Source organism: Fusarium falciforme, chromosome 2, assembly GCF_026873545.1.
Source record: "Fusarium falciforme chromosome 2, complete sequence".
In the NCBI taxonomy this organism is placed as follows: Eukaryota; Fungi; Ascomycota; class Sordariomycetes; order Hypocreales; family Nectriaceae; genus Fusarium; species Fusarium falciforme.
The window spans coordinates 889,578-908,886 of record NC_070545.1 but is presented as its reverse complement, the minus strand read 5'-3'; the positions used below and the strand labels follow the sequence as shown (position 1 = coordinate 908,886).

The 19,309-nt window shown below is 52.1% G+C and overlaps 8 protein-coding genes across 8 annotated transcripts; 5 read left to right on the top strand and 3 right to left on the bottom strand.

Moving 5' to 3' along the window:
* Positions 1-186: 186 nt before the first annotated feature.
* NCS54_00222900 (Mitochondrial thiamine pyrophosphate carrier 1) lies at positions 187-3,300 on the top strand (the record flags this gene model as incomplete). Its single annotated transcript, XM_053147832.1, has 11 exons — positions 187-321; positions 369-400; positions 456-576; positions 633-880; positions 943-1,199; positions 1,247-1,540; positions 1,594-1,796; positions 2,343-2,372; positions 2,428-2,504; positions 2,554-2,610; positions 2,667-3,300. 11 exons carry the CDS (start codon positions 187-189, stop codon positions 3,298-3,300), a joined length of 2,088 nt encoding a protein of 695 aa, XP_053003807.1.
* Positions 3,301-3,487: 187 nt separating this feature from the next.
* Positions 3,488-7,296, bottom strand: NCS54_00222800 (Homoaconitase, mitochondrial; the record flags this gene model as incomplete). Its single annotated transcript, XM_053147831.1, has 10 exons — positions 3,488-3,978; positions 4,041-4,065; positions 4,122-4,421; positions 4,577-4,990; positions 5,039-5,213; positions 5,310-5,433; positions 5,959-5,999; positions 6,049-6,450; positions 6,501-7,132; positions 7,186-7,296. 10 exons carry the CDS (start codon positions 7,294-7,296, stop codon positions 3,488-3,490), a joined length of 2,715 nt encoding a protein of 904 aa, XP_053003806.1.
* A 248-nt stretch (positions 7,297-7,544) lies between these two features.
* Positions 7,545-8,795, top strand: NCS54_00222700 (Fe-ADH domain-containing protein; the record flags this gene model as incomplete). The annotated part of the gene is made up of 1 exon (XM_053147830.1): positions 7,545-8,795. One exon carries the CDS (start codon positions 7,545-7,547, stop codon positions 8,793-8,795), a length of 1,251 nt encoding a protein of 416 aa, XP_053003805.1.
* Positions 8,796-9,379: 584 nt separating this feature from the next.
* On the top strand, positions 9,380-10,811 carry NCS54_00222600 (FAD-binding-3 domain-containing protein; the record flags this gene model as incomplete). Its single annotated transcript, XM_053147829.1, has 2 exons — positions 9,380-9,422; positions 9,478-10,811. The coding sequence occupies 2 exons, from the start codon at positions 9,380-9,382 to the stop codon at positions 10,809-10,811; spliced, it is 1,377 nt and encodes a 458-aa protein (XP_053003804.1).
* Positions 10,812-11,266: 455 nt separating this feature from the next.
* NCS54_00222500 (Acetyl-CoA C-acetyltransferase) lies at positions 11,267-12,892 on the bottom strand (the record flags this gene model as incomplete). Its single annotated transcript, XM_053147828.1, has 4 exons — positions 11,267-11,468; positions 11,516-11,713; positions 11,766-12,685; positions 12,740-12,892. The coding sequence occupies 4 exons, from the start codon at positions 12,890-12,892 to the stop codon at positions 11,267-11,269; spliced, it is 1,473 nt and encodes a 490-aa protein (XP_053003803.1).
* A 646-nt stretch (positions 12,893-13,538) lies between these two features.
* Positions 13,539-15,135, bottom strand: NCS54_00222400 (Acetyl-CoA C-acetyltransferase; the record flags this gene model as incomplete). The annotated part of the gene is made up of 6 exons (XM_053147827.1): positions 15,001-15,135; positions 14,846-14,941; positions 13,932-14,780; positions 13,815-13,879; positions 13,645-13,756; positions 13,539-13,577 (listed from the first exon to the last, which is right to left on the bottom strand). Exons 1-6 carry the CDS (start codon positions 15,100-15,102, stop codon positions 13,539-13,541), a joined length of 1,263 nt encoding a protein of 420 aa, XP_053003802.1. The 5' UTR covers positions 15,103-15,135.
* Positions 15,136-16,088: 953 nt separating this feature from the next.
* Positions 16,089-17,201, top strand: NCS54_00222300 (Hypothetical protein; the record flags this gene model as incomplete). The annotated part of the gene is made up of 2 exons (XM_053147826.1): positions 16,089-17,041; positions 17,090-17,201. 2 exons carry the CDS (start codon positions 16,089-16,091, stop codon positions 17,199-17,201), a joined length of 1,065 nt encoding a protein of 354 aa, XP_053003801.1.
* A 769-nt stretch (positions 17,202-17,970) lies between these two features.
* NCS54_00222200 (Hypothetical protein) lies at positions 17,971-19,193 on the top strand (the record flags this gene model as incomplete). Its single annotated transcript, XM_053147825.1, has 3 exons — positions 17,971-17,992; positions 18,041-18,458; positions 18,506-19,193. The coding sequence occupies 3 exons, from the start codon at positions 17,971-17,973 to the stop codon at positions 19,191-19,193; spliced, it is 1,128 nt and encodes a 375-aa protein (XP_053003800.1).
* Between the last annotated feature and the right edge of the window lie 116 nt (positions 19,194-19,309).

The window sequence follows — 19,309 nt, the reverse complement described above, 5'->3', positions numbered from 1 at the left end:
AGGAAACGCCATGAGCCGGCCCCACGTTGCTGCGTGGGACGCCCAACCGTCCCACATGAAGCTCAAGTGGATGATACCGACTACCTACATACAAGGCATTTGTGTCCATTATTTTTTACAGGCTTCCGATTGACAATTGATGTAAAGAAAGTGATCAATCTTCCAATGCAATCGCGGATATTACCAATGCTACCTCTTCGACAGAGACTTGCGTCGCTGCCGCGGCCGACCCTGTTCCGCAGGGGCAATGCCACCCTCGCGACCCCGAGGCAACCTTTGACCGGACTTCGGGTTCTTGATATGTCCAGAGTGTTGGCTGGAGTAGGTTGATCCCCTAAGTTTGACCTTGCCTGGCTAACACGACACAGCCATATTGCGCTCAGATCCTGGGTGACTTAGGGTAAGCCAAGAACAATGGCTGGTTCGAGTAGACTCATATGCTGAAGAGAAGACAGAGCAGAGGTTATCAAGATCGAGCATCCTACGCGAGGTGACGACACGAGAGCTTGGGGACCACCCTACGCGCCATACTTGGACGGCCGAAGCGGGCAAGGCGAGAGCGCCTACTATTTATCGGTATGCAATTCACTAGATGAAACGACCAGGCAAGTTTCTGATCTCTTGGGTAAAAGGTCAATCGAAACAAAAAGTCTCTCGCCCTCTCGTTCAAGGAAAAGGCCGGCGTCGACATTATAACCAAGCTTGTCAAGAACTCGGACGTCTTGGTCGAGAACTACCTGCCAGGCAGCCTCAAAAAGTACGGCCTCGACTATGAAAGTCTGGCAAAGATCAACCCCAGACTCATATACGCGAGCATCACGGGCTATGGCCAGTCGGGGCCGTACAGCGACCGTGCTGGATACGATGTCATGGTGGAAGCGTACGTCTGAACACAAAAAATGGATGAGATGAGTTGCTGATAGGATGACTTCTCGTTTTTAGGGAAATGGGCTTGATGCATATCACAGGGCCCCGAGACGGACCTCCGGTCAAGGTCGGCGTTGCGGTAACGGATCTGACAACCGGTTTGTACGCAGTCAACAGTGTCTTGGCCGCCATCATTGAGCGAGGGCAATCCGGCCAGGGGCAGCATCTTGATGTGTGCTTGAGCGATTGCCAGGTTGCGACCCTATCAAACATGGCACAGTCGGTTCTGGTGACGGGCAAGAGAGATGGCGGTCGCTATGGCACATCTCATCGTGAGTATTACCACAATCCTCAGGCATACAGATCCTAATATGTTCAGCTTCGGTTGTCCCTTATCGCGCGTTCCGCACCAGCGACGGAGACATTCTGATTGGCGGCGCAAACGATAGGCTCTTTGGCGTTCTTTGTAATTGCCTAGGAAAGCCGGAGTGGGCGAGCGATGAGCGCTTCTCGACCAACTCGTCACGCGTAGCGAACAGGGAGGTTTTAGAGAAGTGGATAGAGGATGCGACAAAGTCCAAGACAACACAGGAGTGGCTTGACATCTTTGAGGGCACGGGTCTTCCATATGCCAAGGTGAATGACCTGAAGGATACGTTGAATCATCCACACGGTAAGACTCCCTCACAAAACCCCTCAAGTAACAAGGACCTAACCGTGGTATAGTTACGGCGAGAGGGATGGTTAAAGAGCTCGATCATCCGGCGCTAGGAAAGCTCAAAGTCCTCAACAGTCCAGTTCAATACTCAAGAACTGGACCATCTATACGAACTCCCCCGCCATTGTTAGGACAGCACACTGAGGAGGTCCTGGCTGAAGTGCTGGGACTTGACGCAGCTGAGATTGAGCAATTGGAGCATGACCAAGTTGTTAGTGTAGATAAAGGTTCATAGTAGTGTATCAGTAATTTAGACCTGAACTAGAAGATCCAAACCGCCATCCACAAACCGAGACATGACCCTTGTTGCGTGCATCATGGCATCTGCATATGGCCCCAATATCCCACATGAGCTGCATCAAAAGGTGTGGGACCTGCTTTCAACTTCAAAGTGGGACCCCAGTTTCTATATACTCATCAGTCCAGATGTGCGAAGGGTCGGAGAAGGGATTGATTAGTCGTACATCTTGTTACTTCGTGAGATTGTCAGTATGGCCCCGGCACAGGTCACCGCCGCCACGTTTCCGCAACAGCTGCTCGCAGGTATGTGCGAAAGCCAACCGCAAGACAAATTGCATAGACTGAGAGGAACGCCGAATCCGGAATCAATACAGGCGGTGTTGCGGGAATCTCTGAAGTGAGTCGACCGCTGCTGAGGATGTCTATGCTGGCAGTGTTAGCTGACGATGGTAGATCTTGATCATGTAGAACGCCCAAGCCATTTAGATGCAGGAGTACAAGCTGATGGAGGTCACAGGTATCCATTGGATGTGGTGAAGACGAGATTGTGAGTAAGCGGGATTAAAGTCGTGAATTGGATTCTCCTGACAAGTTGAAGACAGCTCCAACGAAGCACGAGCGGAACCGTGGTTTACTCAAGCATGATAGACTGTTTCCACAAGATAGCCAAGCAAGAAGGGTGCGCTAGCTGGCCCTCCACAACTCGAAAACGCTGACTGTGTTGTCAGTGTTGGCCGATTCTACCGAGGGATTCTGGCCCCGATCTTGATGGAGACCCCCAAGAGGCGCGTACACCATTCACCTTGGTTCTTCATCCGAGATATTAACTCCATCTTCTCAGAGCAACAAAATTCACAGCAAATGACTCCTGGGCCAAGTTCTACGCCGACGTGTTCCAGACCCGGCGCCGAGACCAGAAGCTCGCCATCCTCACGGGCGCGAGTGCCGGCGCCACTGAGTCCATCGTCGTCGTACCTTTCGAACTAGTCAAGATACGACTTCAGGATAAATCTTCTGCAGCGAGGTACAAGGGCGTTCTCGACTGTGCTGTCAAGATCGTTCGTGAGTCTGGACCCTTAGGCCTGTACCAAGGCTTCGAGAGCACCGTGTGGAGGCACATTGTCTGGAACGCTGGCTACTTTGGGTGTATCTTTCAAGTGCGCTCTCTTCTTCCGACGGCTGAGACGAAGAAAGGTACCATGGTGAATGACCTCATCGCTGGTTCTGTGGGCGGAACAGTTGGAACGCTGCTCAACACGCCGTTTGACGTGGTCAAGAGCCGGATTCAGAGCACCACGGGTGCGAAGGAGACTCTGCCTTGGGTGTGGACTGGTATTCTGAAGGTTTACAGGGAGGAGGGTGTTACCGCACTGTACAAGGGGCTAGTGCCCAAGGTCGTGCGTTTTGCACCTGGAGGGGGGATCATGTTGGTTGTATACTCCTTCATGATTGACTTGCTCACGTCGGGAGAGTGAAAAGGAGAGCGGATACGTACTGCCCTCGTCTGGTGCAATGCTTGCCATCAGAGCTACTCATGAGATCAAGGGATCCCAGTCGGTCATCAAAGCCAAGACAACATTTTCCACCAACTCTAAATATCTAAATTCATAGGTGTTATACCAAAACACCATCAAGAGATACTCACTCCAGATTCCCAGAATTTCATGCCTCAGCCTTTGCAATCTCGTGCTTGGTCCAGTCCGTCAACCCTCCCTTGGCGATAATCTCTTGCAGATTCTCTGGGAACTGGCCCACCTTCTCCTCCCAACGCTCTCCGCCCTCACCTTCCTGCACCTCAACAACCCTCCGAGCGACGTCCCACGTCAGGGTCCAGCCTGTACGACGTGTCGGCACCCTCTCCGACGCAGGGAACTTGGCTCGGAGGCGCTCGACGAGCCGTGGCACTTCCAGTCCCAAGAGGGCATTGTTAATGCTGTTTCGGGCGAAGATGCTGGAGAAGGTACTGGCGACGACGAGCGGGATCTGGTTGGCCAGGATGGCCGTTGCTGCTTGCTCTCTTGATGAGCCGCAGCCAAAGTTGCCTCCCGAGACGAGGATGTCGTTAGGCTTGGCGATGGACCTAAATTCTGGGTCGTAATTCTCCATGCATACCTTCGCCATGCCCTCTTTCGTAATGTCATCCTGATATGTGTCTAAAAATGGTCAGTTGAGCTGCTCGGACCGGAAAAGGCGCAGCCGGTAAGCCATCACTCACATTTTCCAGCATAGATGTTGTCGGTCTAGAGAAAGACATGCTTAGTATCCAACGTTCATACACTTCATTTGGAAAACTCACATCAAGGTTATCGGCATCACAGAACAAAAGCTCGCCCGTGATCTTCTCCGGAAACCCTGGAAGAATTCGAGTGGTTGCCTTTGCATCGTTGCCGTCGTTCTTGGGGACAGAAGCCTCCGCCCGGTCGATGAAAGACTCGAGTTGCTCAGCAGCGCTGTCGAGCTGACTCAAAGGGGAGTCCGGTAAGCCAGTACCATAACCGAACTGCACACCGTTGAAGTTCTCGGGGGCTTTGTATACACCGGTGCCCGAGAGCCTGCCGCTTAGAGCGCTAGCAGCCACAACCTCGGGGCTGGAAAGCTAGGCATGAGCAACTGTTGGCACAATTAGTCTTCACGATCAAACATGGAAAGGATAGAACTTACGTCTTGAACCCATCCGGCCCTTGAAATTGCGGTTCGAGGCAGAGATTCCAACCTCGCCATCCTCTAGCAGGCCAGTTCCCAACCCGATACAAGGTCCGCAAGCAGCAGGGAGAGGAATCGCCCCGGCGTCAAGTAGTGTCTGCCTCCTCTAGTGCTCGACCACTCAGTTGACATGTTGCTAATAGTGAGGCGGTCATCGACAAGGATACTTGACATGGTCTGCTCGGAGCCTACGAACTCAACACTATGGTTAAGTACATCCGTAGGGAAGAGGCCACAGAGCGCTACGATAACGTCCTTTCCGGTCACACCAGGAGGCAATGTCCCGGTCAAGGTTACCTGCACCACAGAAGGGACCTGGAACCAACTCTTGCCAGTGGCCCAGACCGAAGCTGCGTCTGATCGCACCAGAGCAACTCCTAGAGAGCCTATACCTCCATACATGTTGCTGTGACTATCCGAGCCAACACATAATGTACCCGGCCAAACGAAAAGCTCTTCGATCTGATCAGGTTAGCATGGCCTAATAGGGGGGCCTATAGGAGGGCTTGCCATGACTTGGTGACCGATGCCGTGGCCGGCGGGGAAAAAGACAACGCCATATTCCTTGGCAAATTCTTCGATCAACCGGTATTTGCGAAGATTGGCTTCAGTCTTGGATTGAACCTGATGATCAAGTGCAAAGACTGGCTGCTTCGGATACTTGATTCGTGTGGCGTCCATAGACCTGTAGCAGTCAATAGAATGGTCTTGATGGCATTCCGGTGGATGCTTCAAAGGGGCGAACTAAAAGCAGTCGATTCGGGACCCCTAACACATGAACTTCTGAGCAAATGGCCAGGTGTTGTCGTGACTAAGACACCTATGAGGTTGTATCTGAACGTAGTCGCCGCTTCGTATGACCTTGCCTTCCGGGAGATTGACGGCATGTCGTTGGAAGATCTTCTCTGTGAGGGTTTGCGGTGTCCTGCTTTTAGAGAAAGTGTTGCCAAGGTTGGGACCCGCTGGCACTTTCGCAGATGAAACTGTTGCTTGATGGGCGCTTGTGGTGTTCAATGAACGGCGGGGGGAGTACTGGTGGTATCGCGAGTGGACGAGATGTTGGCTGCAGACCGTTCGACCTGACATGCGTCCAGCCGCTCGGAGCGCTGAGGCCAATCACATTTAATTATTAACAATCTCACATGACAACTGGATGACCCATCTCTTTGGGCGGCTTTTTGTGCTTGAATACCTTCTCTAACTTTAATGAGAAAGTAAATACCTGTGGCCGGGTGTGAGACGATTAGTCTGTCGATATAAAAAATGCACCACTTGCCGCTCAAGGAGATCCTCAGGCAATCACCACGTGCTCTGTACGATGTATGCTCTAACTACAGATCAAACAACAATAGCCAAGACCAACATCAAGTACAGCATCATATAGTTGGCGATTTGAGAACGAATCTCTAAAGTAGGTTGCCCACACTAACTCTCTTCTCTAATGAAAGCAGAGGCCACACCAAGCCCAGTGCTGTCGCAGATGTTAGCATCTATTCCAAGACGCTGGATTCATGACTCACCTGGCACACATGCTGATAACCCCGACCTCCTTGTCCTGGCGAGCAAGCTCAGCGAGAAGCGTGGCCAACTGTCTCGTCCCAGTAGCTCCGGTAGGGTGACCGATGGCAATGGCACCGCCGTTGGGATTGACCCTGTCGATGTCGAGGCCGAGCCCGTGGATGCAAGCCAATGTCTGGCTGGCAAAAGCTTCGTTCAGCTCAAAGATGTCGACATCCTTTTGCTCTATCCCGGCATGCTTGTAGAGCCTTGGGATAGCATACAAGGGGCCCATTCCCATCTCGTCGGGTTCGCAGCCTGCTACTTGGGTGCCCAGGAACCTTGCAAGGGGCTTTAGACCGCGGGCTTCGGCCCAAGATCGACGGGCCAGGATGGCCGCTGATGCTCCATCGCATATCTGAGATCTATTCAGCAGGTTAGCTTGGGCGGCAAGAAAGTCTGGGGTCCAACACACGAATTCCCTGCTGTGCTGCCACCCGTCTCGGTAAAGGCTGGCTTCAGCTTTGCCAGCTTCTCCAGTGTGACACCAGCCCGAATAGTGTCATCGGCTTCGACTCGAACGCGGCTTTCGACCTCTCCATCTACGAAAGTATACTCGACGGGCACAATCTCACTATCAAAGTGGCCGGCAGAGCGTGCCTGATTTGCCCTACTATGACTGAGCAGAGCAAAGTCATCCTGCATCTGGCGGCTAATCTTGTACCGACTTGCCACGTTCTCCGAGGTGATGCCCATGGGCATCAGACAGTCGGCCGCCGACTTGATAGCAGTGCCCCGGAGGCTTGGCCCCACGTCGGCGGGTACACCGCGGGTCTGGTAGTTCTTGGACATGCTCTCAACGCCGCCGGCCATGGCCACGTCGATTTGGCCGGCCCAGATGGAGTGCGCCAGGTGGGTGACGGCCTGTAAGCTGCTTGAGCATTGGCGATTGACGGTGTGAAACGTGGTTGTCACTGGGAAGCCAGCATTGAGAAGGGCCATCCGCCCAGTCTTTGCGAAGCCTAGCTCAGCGAGGACGTTGCCTATGAGGACATCTTGGACGTCCTTGGCTTCGATGTTGGCTCGCCTTGGGGCTTCCGCCATGATCTGCCATTCTCAAGGTGAGCCAAGGTACAGTTAACTAATCGATCCTCTCTTACCGGTCCCAAGATATCTTCCGGCCAGGCATCTTTGAAGCCGCCTTTGAACGAGCGAGTGATGGGGCTCCGAATGGCTGACAAGACGACGACGTCGTTGGGCGACTTGGTCATGAGCGCTCGAGCGCTTCTCGTAATTCTCGACATTGAGCCAACTGACTAGCGATTTGAGCCTATAATGAAAATGCATGATCGGCTCGCGATGGTCCTTTTTGCGAGTACTTGATGTTTGATGCCCATGATGAATGGGATGTGGGACATGAGCCAGCCCCACGTGGAGACCAACCCGTCTTATTCTCTTCTTCACATCGCGACGTCATTCCCCAAACACCACGATTGAGATTTTCAAGACAAGTTCCATCATGTCTTTCGAATTCGGTATCGAAACGTTCCGTCCTGCCTTTGACGATCGAGAAACGCCCAAGATCTCGTATGGTCTGCGGTTCCCGGAAGCCTGTTTGCGGCACTGTAGAGACACCTTCTCCAGCTCCCGGGTTTACATCATCTGCTCCAAGTCGCTGTCGCAAACAACGGATGCTCTCGACCGCCTTACTGTGGCGCTCGGCGACCGAGTTGCTGGGGTGAGAATCGGCATCAGCCCGCACACGCCAATAGCACAGGTCCTAGAAGTGGTGGAAGATGCTCGCCATCGCGACATTGACTGCCTGGTCACCCTCGGCGCTGGCAGTCTTACAGATGCTGCCAAACTGGTGCGTTTGGCTTTGGCCAACTCTGCTAGCACGGAGGAGGATATGAATACTCTCTGGGGCACAGCAGAGAGCAATCCAGCGCTGCGAAAGGACATTGCCAAACCGACCATTCCTCTCATTCATATCCCGACCTCGCTCTCCGGAGGCGAGTATCAGGCCATCGCCGGCGGAACAGAGTCCCAAGGCCACGCCAAGAGGACCTTTCACTGCGAAAAAGTCGACCCCGAGCTCGTCATCCAGGACCCAGAGCTCTGCCTCACCACGCCCGCCTGGGTATGGCTCAGCACCGGCATTCGATCAGTGGACCACTGTGTAGAGACGCTCTGCTCGCTTCTGTCAAACGAAAAGGGCGACACTTGGGCCAAGAGAGGTCTTCCAAAATTGATCTCGGGGTTGTTAGAGAGCAAGGCAAACCCGAAATCGCTACAAGCACGGCATCTCTGTCAACTGGGTGTCATCGAAGCCATGTGCGCTGTGTCGAGCGGTGTCCCTCTTGGAGCCAGTCATGCAATCGGACATCAACTTGGACCTCTCGGCGTCGGCCATGGCGAGACGAGCTGCATTCTGCTACCGGCCGTGTGCAAGTTCAACCTGAAGTACAAAGCAAACGTCGACCGGCAGGCCATGGTCAAAGATTTGCTCCTAGGACAAGCGGAGGTCAAGCAGCTGCTAGAGTCTAAGGGACTTGATGGAAAAGAGCCAGACCTCGGCGACATCTTGTCGGCTGTGATTTCGGCCCTAGAGATGCCTCGGTCGCTTGAAGAGGTGGGCATTGGTCAGGAGAGCCTCGATACACTTGCGCGAAATAGTCTGGAGGATATATGGATACGGACAAATGCCGTGCCAATTACGGAGGAATCGCAGGTCAGGGAGATTCTAGACATGTGCGCCAAGAAGCAGTAGTCAAGATTCGTTGACAAAATGCGAGTTGTTCACGGCCATTCAGACATTTAGGTCAAATAGTGTTGCTTCGCCCCAAGGCAAAGCAAGGCAAGACATTCGCAATCTCTTTCACTGGGCCAGTCAGCTTGCTTCTTAAAGACTCCAGAGTTTAGAATCACGTAGTGCTCGCTTTGGTCGATGGCTACCTAGTCAAGAGCATATGATCAACTTACAAGAAGAGGTCAACGAACCGACAACACCAAGACAACTCGGCAAAAACAGACCCATATTGTAGAGCAGCCAATGATTCCCTTGCAAAGCCAATCATCAACTACCGACACTCGGACCCGAAGACCCCTGTTTCCCCACGGGGGTGCGGGGACTTGGTTCTTCCCACATTGCATCAACTTGCGCTCGACAAGCCCCATGTGGAACCTCGGTCAGGTCCAATTGATCATGTAGCCCCACAAGGATTCATGGTGTTGAGGAGACTATAGAACTTGGGTCAACGGCATTGAGTTGAGACACTAGAGAAACCAAGTACAACTGATCTAACCTGCCATACGGATACCTCTCAATTGACGGACCAGACGGAAACAGAAGCAATGGCTGACCACCGGGATCTTCAGGTGTCCATCATTGGCGCAGGTAGGTGCAGTGCTCAATACGCCCACTTGACAAGCTGCTAAACCAGCCGTCTAAGGAATGGGAGGACTCACGGCCGCTCTCGCATTTGCCAAGAAAGGGTTCAAACAAGTTCACGTCTACGAAAATGCACCCGCCCTGGGCTTTGTAGGCGCCGGCATCCAGATCGCCCCCAATCTGATCCGCGTCCTCGACAAGCTAGGTGTCTGGGGGGACTCTTCCCTCGAGAAGGAGGCCACCAATGTCAAAGAGGTTTATATCTACGATGGCCCGTCAAATAACGAGTTGGCGCGCGTCCCCATGGAAGATATCCATCAGAAATACGGGTACTCGCATTACGCCGGCCATCGGGCTTCGCTGGCGGGCAATATCTTTGACGCCGCAAAGGCTCAACCCAACGTTCATTTTCACTTTGGCCAGACGCTACAGAGCGTCATATCTTTTGGGCCCGACAAGGTCACTTTTGTCATCAAAAGCGGTGATGGTGTCGAGCGTGTCGTTGAGACCGACGTTCTGATTGGCGCCGACGGCATCAAGTCCCCAGTCCGAGAGTCGATACTGAGCTCTCTAAACCTTTCTGCCGAGGTCGAGGAGACTGGTACAGCGGCCTACCGCATCCTTGTCGAACGCGAAAAGATGGAGCCTTATCCTGAGCTACTGGAGTTGATCGACAGCGACGCCGTTCGCCGCTGGATAGGATCTAAGCGGCACATCATTGCTTACCCGATTCACAACCACACGATATACAACATCGCCACGGCCCAACCTGACGTCAACTTCGCAGGTTCCATCAACGCGACCTGGACGAACAAGGGTGACAAAAAGGCCATGAAAGACGTTTACTCTGACTTTTGCCCCTTGGTTCAGAAGCTCCTCGACCTCGTCCCCGACGGAGACGTCGTAGAGTGGCGGTTACGTAGCCACAAGCCCCTGGACACATGGACCCTCGGTAGCGTGGCATTGCTAGGAGACGCTTGCCACCCAACCCTCCCTCATCTGTCCCAGGGAGCTGCCATGGCCATCGAGGATGCCGCAGTCCTAGCCGAGGCCGTGTCCCTAGTTCCAGGCGGAGGAGCAGATCGTCAAGAGCTTGCAAAGACCCTCAAGGTGTACGAGCTTGCAAGAAAACCTCGAACATCTACTCTGGTAGAACTTGCTGCTCTGTCCGCCCGGACACTGCATCTAGGCGAGGGCAAGGCCAAGGAGGAGCGGGATCGGCAATTCGCAGCGGCCAAGACCAAGGGGGCGCCGGTGCCGGATAAGTGGGCGAGCCCGGAGATTCAGAAGATGATCTTTGAGCATGAGTGCGTTGGAGATATCCGAGAACGGTTCAAGGAGCTGCATGCATCGCTGGGTCAGAGGGCTGATGAGGCTATTGCTGCGAGAATCTGACATAGAGCGCGAGACGTGAATTTACATCCATTCAACTGACGCATGACCCATTTCTCACACCCTCTATCCGTGACATGCAATACCTGAGGGTTATTTCTCACGCCCCTCAAAAACTACTAGATACGCATTGGTAGAGCGAAATGCCACAACCATCTTTGCAGCATCGGCTTGGGACCTCAACACATGATCCGTTGCCTGTTTATGGGACCACTGGGTAGTTTAGTTGACCATAAAGAACCTTGATGATAGCAGCGCACACCCCGTGTGCAGTTGGTCTCTTGGTCCATCGGGTGTATAGCACACTCACATATGCACACACATAAATGAGTTCATAAAACGTGTATGTTGTGGCCTGTCAAATGATGGTCTGGTGGCAATCCCGTGTCCTCCTCCTGCGCCCTTGTCTCAATCAAATCACCTTGGAAGTACCCCATTGCTTCCTACCACCAGCCATCTCACAGTGTCCATCGGAATGACTTGTTCTCCTTGTCCGTAATGTCATCCAAACCATGCTGGAACTCGGGTGCACCGTACTTGGCATTGCGACCCGCGTTCCGCCTCGCAAGGAGGAATCTCAGTCCAAGTGATATAACACAGAGGGTGGCGAAGCAGATGAGTACACCAGTGAAGCTCTCATCATATCGTGGCGCGTATTTCCTACTTTGATCAGACCTAGCTAGGGCGAAGAATCAAGGTTAACTCACGTGTCGAAAAGCAACGGCCCGATAATGTTGCCAAAGCAGTACCCAATCCAGATGCCTGCCGCGTAGGCGCCCTTCTTAGAGTATCCCGCCACGTTGGACGTGCCCAGTGAGATGGCCTGTAGCCAGCAACCGGAGAAGAAGGAGATGAGGTAAAGGCCGAAGATACGTCCCGCCGGCTTGGATGACGGGAGCTTCCACCTGTTCAGGGTGTCAGAGAAGCACAGCTATCTATGTAAATAAGGCAACTTACACCAAACTACAACCCAGAATCACAGGCAGACAGGCGAGAGCCGAGGTGCGTAGTCTTCCCAACCGCGTCGTCCCAAGATAGCCTGCACCAAGAACAGAGAGGAAGGCCATGGCACCGAGAGGAATGTTAAGCAAAAGAGAAACACGTGGGGAGAAGCCCATGCCGGAAAACATAATGGACGCAAACGTGGTCAGGGCAGCGGCTCCAGTGTTGGAAAGCAACCCGATGGCGGCGAGACACCAGAGCTGATAGTCCAAGAGGGCTTCTCGCACTTGATAACCCTTGAAGCGGGTGTTTTCTGTGCCCGAGTTATCACGTCGACTCCGCTCCAGGAGCAGTCTCTTCTCCTCCGGGGTCCACCCCTTGGCCTCTTGGGGCGTCTCTGGGAAGATCCAGATGAGCGACACTCCCCACGCGAGGGTCACAGCACCAGCGACCAGGAACATGTACTGCCAAGGTGCCAAACCGCCTCCCGTGATGTGAGCGAGACCAAAGTTGACCAAAGGGCTGACCAGCAGACTCCCGCCGCTGAAGGAATACCACCACGAGCTACGCAACTGCTGCTCCTCGTGTGTATACCAGAGTCCAACAACCAACATCAAGATTGGACTGATGCCGCTCTCGACTAGGCCGAGGAAGAAGCGGTTGGCGAGGATTCCAGAGTATGATTTGCACGCGGGGGTTGTGAGCACGATCATGGCCCAAATGATGTTGAGCGTGCTACAGACTCGCCGAGGACGGAAGCGCTGGGCGAGCAACGAGCAGGGATACATGCCCACCATGTGACCGAAAAAGAAGATGAGCATAACCCAGGAATAACGTAGGCCAGACTCCAACCCGAGATCGGAACGCAAGCCGAAGATGGCAGCTTGGGAGATGACGGCTTTGTCATAGTATTGGAGGGCATAAGTGATGCAAAGCTGTTTAAGACTCGGTCAGAGCATGTCTCCTTCATAGAAACATGTCACACATACAATAGGCATCAGCTTCCAGTCGATCTTGCGGACAATGCGCTTGTTAGTCTCGCTATCAAGTGTGACGGGTTCAAGTTCGGTGATGTCCTCCACGGCATCGAGCGAAGGTTTTCCAACCGCCGAAGCATCTTCATGGGTAGTAGAGTCTCTCATGTTGAGCAGAGGGTTAGGATTTGAGTTTTTAATGTAGGAGGATGGGCTACATCAAGGACATCGCCATCTTCCATCTGATAGACAGCGTCCTTTATAACGGAGCCAGCTTGCCCCTCGAGCCCGGGGAAACGCGGGGACGACTTGAAAATCTGGGGAAACTGGGGCTAGGAGTCCGGGGAAGCAGGGGGGTGAGATCCCTCGGGAGCTAAGAGCGTGGGGCCAGATAAAGGAAGTGGATGCTCAAGATCGTCCCACCTTTGTTTATGTTCATTGTTATTGTGGCTGTTGGTTCTGCGGTGGAAACACCATGAAGATCAACAATCGTCCCACCTCGGCCCCACGCCGAGGGCTTCTCGACGATAGGATGGCATGTTTCATCCTACCCCTCTGGAGTCTCTCGAGCGGGGGACAAGACAGTGCTGAGTTCGATGTTGAGGGATTTGGACTTTGCATTCTCGCAAACCCTTACTGGAGACATCAAGTCGAGGAAGCTTTTCTTTCATTGATAATAGGTATATGCCTCCCAGAATTACAGTCTAGTTTACAAAGAAGCATCAGGGAAGCAGATTTAGGCTTAAAAATGTTCAAATGTTCCGGCGCCGGTCTGATAGCCTCTTGTTTTCACCATCGTGTGTATAGCCTGGACTTACTGCTCCGAGACAATCAGACTAGCCATTCCCATACCCTGTGTCAAGCATCAGTAACTAAAGGGCTACGAAATCAAATGAAAGTAGAAATAACGGGGGACTTACTGAACCGATGCACATGGAGGTCACAGCAATCCTAGCACCCGTCTGTTTAAGCTCAGCCAGAGCTGTGACGATTTGTCGCGCCCCTGTGCAACCGAGGGGGTGGCCGATGGCACTATCAACACATCGTTAGCTATACTTGCACTATTCATTCAGGAAGCCGGAATCAGTACATTGCTCCTCCTCGCGGATTGACGCGGCTAGGATCCAGTTTCAAGTGTTCTACACAGTAGACGAGCTAACTCATGTCAGTCTTCCAAGGATTCTTAAAGAGTTATGGGGTTCCATACCATGGATGCAAACGCCTCGTTGATTTCAAAAACGTCAACATCATCCTTAGAGATGCCAACTTTTCCCAACAGCTTGGGAATTGCAAGAGCAGGACCGATACCCATGATGCGAGGGTCGAGTCCAACGACGGTCGACTTCACAAACTTGCCTAGAATAGGCACTCCCAACCGCTCTGCGACATCACGGCGCATCAAAAGGACTGCAGCCGCACCATCGGTGATCTGAGAAGCATTCCCACCTGTCGTGGTAGCGGGAGGCCACTGGGGGAATGCGGATCGAATCTTGGAGAGTCCTTCCTTAGTCGTTCCATAGCGAGTTCCGTCATCCTTGTCCACGACGACGGTGCATGGCTCCCCTGTCTTGGGGTCTTTCCACGTAGTTTTGATGGGTACAATTTCCTGTGACGAGAGGCCAGACTTTTGAGCGCGCTCGGCTTTTTGCGATGAAGCTGCTGCATACTCGTCTTGCTTCTCTCGCGTGACGCCGAAATCGCGAGCGACGTTCTCGGAGGTCCATGGCATTGGCATCTTAATATCCTTTATCGTTTCGTTCTTCTCAAACTCCTCTGGGTAATCAGGTGATCCGTTGTCGGGGTTGATACTCATGCTCTCGGCTCCCACGGCTAGACCGATATCAATGCCACCAGCGGCGATCTTGTTCGCCACTGATTCCACGGCCAAGAGGCCGGAGGAGCACCAACGGCTGACTGTTGAAATCGCTGTTGTGGCTGGGTAGCCTGCGGCGATGGCTGATGCCCTTGTCACGAAGGGAGCGTCTTTGTGGAGGACATTGCCGACGACTATCTCTTCGACGAGACTTGGGTCAAAGCCAGCCTTCTCCCGGACGTTCTACAGAGACCAACAGGGTTAATTTAGTCGAAATTTTTGCGATGGAAATTTGAAGATTGACAGACCTTGAGAAGAGGTTGAAGGAGGCCCTCCAGAGGCGTATCCTTCAAGTAGCCCTTACGGGCTTTGGTCAGAGCAGTGCGCACAGAGACGGTGATAACCTAGGTAGCCCGAAATTAGTCTATCGCCACCAGTCATGAAGCTCTGGTCTGTAACTTACCACGTCACTCGGCTTTGCTTCCAGCAGGGCATGCTTGGCTCGTTGACCTGAGGTCTCAAGCTGCTGCGACAGCTTCTCTAGTCTCTGGGCGGCAGCGGACATGGTTCGTTTCTTGACACTGATGGGAGTATTAAATTTAAAGTGTGATAATCATCCAAATGGCAAGCGCGAAGCAACTTATAAGTCTGGTCCCACAAACATGTCCGACTCCCCGACGGTCCCGTTGCAAGGTAGCTGTGCCTCGGGTTACCTGAAGGAGCATAGCTCGGCAACCCCACATAGATTCGGCATTTTTCATGATGGAACTTGGGAAATAAATAGCAGTTGCCGCCATATTAACTACACTTTCCACGAGGATGCGAGAAGACTGTGGAAGACTAATCCTATTATTTCATCATATGGACGAGGGGTGGTAGTCAGAGCTGGGTAGGTAGGTTGGCATGTCTCAGAGTACTAATAACGGACATGAATCCAAGCACTGAATACTACGTTCTTTTCAACTTTCTCGACGGAACTTCTCTCTATCAATTTTATTTGTTGAAGTCCATATGGAAGATCTCTTTGAAGTCTCAAATGGCTAGGTACAGTTGCATAGATACCGCCCAGGACTGCTACAGGGTTGGAACTTCGGCAACAACCAGGCCATGAGCATACCTCCCTCATCGGAAACCTCGGGATATTCCATCTCTTCATTATACCCAAGCTGATTAATTATGAACCTGTGTTCCTTTCCAGCCCATATCTAAACTCCGCAGTCTCTTACCATAATCCATGTTCCATGGTGTAAGCCAAAAGCTAGACAAGCCAGTCAGAGGATGAAGCTGATTGGCCATGACGAAGTTTCCACAATGCCAAGACTTTTTGAATTTCCTCTTTTGGCAATGCCCTCATGGCTCAATCTCCCTTAACTCCATGCCTAAAGAGAAAAGTATTGCCAGAAAAATCCAGTCTCAAGTATAAGAATGTCTCGATTCTCTCTGCTCTAAGGTCCAATTTATCATCAGCCTCAAAATTTCTTCTCACATCCTCCTCTGCATTGTAGAAATTCTTTGAATACCCTCCCGACTCACCTCTCCTCCGTCTCCATAATGCCTTGCAAGAAAGACAGCAACGACTCGCAGTCGGTCCCCTCGAGATACATGGACCCTTTCCCTCCTAACTTTCCTTCCATCTTCATCAAAAACCAGTTCCGCACTACAATCGAACTACCCACCAAGGAAAAGTTCCCCCAAGCACAGGGTAGCTGTGCCGTCATCACTGGTTCAAACACTGGCCTTGGCTTCGAGTCTGCCAAGCAGTTCCTCTCTATCAGTCTATCTCATCTTGTGATGGGTGTCCGGTCACTTGACAAGGGCCGGGCGGCGGCCGAGAAGCTCCAGGCTGTGGCGCCTTCTGCAAAGATCGAGGTCTGGCAGCTGGACATGGAGTCGTACGATTCCATTCAAGCCTTTGCCAAAAAGTGCCAAACCAACCTGTCGCGGATTGATGCTGTTATTCTGAACGCCGGTCTTGCCCCCTTCGTCTTTGAGAAAGTAGCTGCCACTGGACACGAGAAGGCTATTCAAGTCAACCATATCAGCACAGCACTTCTTACAATTCTACTTATCCCGGTATTGAGGACCAAAGTGGCTGGACAAGGCCCACCTCGGCTTACCATCGTCAACTCCCTCACGGCTCATCTATGCAATTTTCCCAACAAAGATGAGCGACCCCTCCTGGCTTCTTTTGACGACACCACGATTACCCCTTGGAGCGGTCAGGAGAGATACGGCGTGTCAAAGCTGCTGAACCAACTCTTCATCGTGAGACTAACAGAGAAGGTTGATCCCAACGAAGTAATCGTCAACATGGTCGACCCTGGCCTTACGAAAGGCACTGGCCTACCGCAGCACGCTACAGGAGCTGTCGCGGTGGCTGCCAAAATGTTCAACACCATCGCAGGTAGACCACTAAACAGGGGTGCGGCGACGTATGTGGATGCCGTGTTCGGGCATGGCAAGGAGTCCCACGGTTGTTTTCTCATGAACTGCCAGATTTCTCCGTGAGTTATGACCCTCTGCAGATAAGGAGCATCGCTAACACAGTCTAGGCTTGCCTGTTGGTTCTACACCCATGGTGAAGTACTGTCGGAGCAGGTGTGGAACGAAACACTCAAAGAGCTCAGTTTCGCTGGGGTGCAGGATATCATTGCTCAGATGTAGGGCGGTGGAATGTCGCGAATGCCGTTCATGGTACTACTCACTGCTGTGTGGTTCTCATGGAGATGGAGTTGAAATTGGGTGGCCTAGTTGTATCTTAACATGATATTGAGTAATTAATTGGACCAATTTGTGATTGGATAACTTGGATAATCTCATATACCCCTGAAGCATGCCTATAAATAAAGCTTTACAAGGCATCCATTCAAATATCCGCACACGTTCGCTCCAGTTGCCCAGTCAGCCCTACGCGGGCTTACCCGGCGGTCGGATTTAAGCATTCGGCATTCCGGGCACCAACCTCGTGTGGCGACTCTGCTTCTTCAACCACCTCATACATCTTGACAACTCCACTGGGGTCGGCCAGGACGACCTTTATCGTTTCCCAAGTTACTAATTCGAAACTCTACCGCTTTCGAGAACCATAAACGATTGACTCCTTTAGCCGTACCATGCCAGGTCAAAGGCTACATACCACTCCAAGTACGTCGGCATTCAGGCAACAGCTTCATGACGACTAACAGTCATTCCAGACCGCCAACTAGAGTTTGTAGTCGAGGAACCATCCCGGAAGCCCAGCCGGAAAAATCAAAAGCTTGTAAAAAGCCATGTGTCTCGAGGAAGGCCTTCACGAAAGGATCGTCCTGGGGTCAAATCTTGGATCCTAAAGAAAGACGCACAAAAGGAAGTAGAAATCCAGCATGGATCTATCCCTGCCCGGATTGGGTCAGATTTCTCTCTTCTTGATTTTCCAGAACCTCTTCAGCCCTATATGAAACTGGACTTGGTTAGATGTATGTCTAGCTGATCATTGGCCTTTTCGTCACTGACCTGACTTGAAGCTTTTTACGGCATGAAGGGAGCATTGTATCCCTCAGAAATCTGCCTTCAAGTCGATGCATCACAATCCTCTTGGACGACCAACCTCTTGGTCGATTTGGTCTACTTTCACTCAGCAATATTCTCCATTGAGGCTTACTTTGACCAGTATTTTGGCAGAGACCAGGGCACATTGTCACATTTCCATTTCCTCAAAACACTTCGACTCCTTCAAGAGCGACTCAACGACCCTGATAACCCTGCGTCTATATCGGACGCTACGATCATGGTCGTCGTCACTCTGGGCTTGACTGCCGAGCTTATCGGTGATCGTTCCGCCGCGGAGAACCACTTGGCCGGTATGGCGAGGATAGTTGACCTTCGAGGTGGTCTTGAGATGCTCAGACTCGACAATGCTAGGCTTCCAGCTAAAGTGTGCAGGTATGTAACACACATATCCAGTTGAGAGTCCGGCTAACATGTATCAGAGTTGATCTTGGCCTGGTTCTTCGGTTCGGCTGTAAGCCAGTCTTTTTCAATACAAATATCTCTTGGGATCCATACATCGCGAGCCAAGGTCTCATACGCGGCCTGAAGAAGGTCAACATTCCGGAAAACGAGGCCACGGCGTTTATCAAGACCTTGGATAAGAGGTTAGCCAACGTCTGGAAAGACTTACAAGAATTCGCTATTCTCGGCAATCTCGCGCATCAAACGTCTCGGAAACTGCAGCCAAACACTTTCAGTGAGATCATGGTCTCAATCCTGTACCGGTTGCTGGCACTGTCGTTTCCAGAGTCACCCATCGAAGATACCCTGCGCGTCGGGATGATGGCATTTACGGCAACAATCTTCTTTCGATGGCGGAGCATGAGTCAACGACAAAAGCACTTGGATGGCATGTTTCGGGATACTTTGTCTAGGTTGAGGGAATCTTCTGCGAAACCACCTCTTGGTGTTTTGTTTTGGCTTCTCATGGTATGGAACATTAGTGTTTCTCCAGAGGACGATATGTTTGCAGAGTGGATGTATGGCATTGTTCAAGACCTTGGCTTGTCTTCATGGCCAGAGGCCCAAAAGGTGTTGAAGTTAGTTCTCTGGATTGGGTGTTTGTTCGATAACTCCGGTCAACAAACCTTTGACGTTATGCTGTCCAGGAAAGACAGTAATAACTAGAATACGAATGAGTCAACCACTTGGTTACAGCTTAGCCTCCTGCCTATACATTCAATTCTTCTTGCGAAACCGTGTTCAGAGTGAAAGACTTCTCATCATGTGAGGCAATCTGCCAC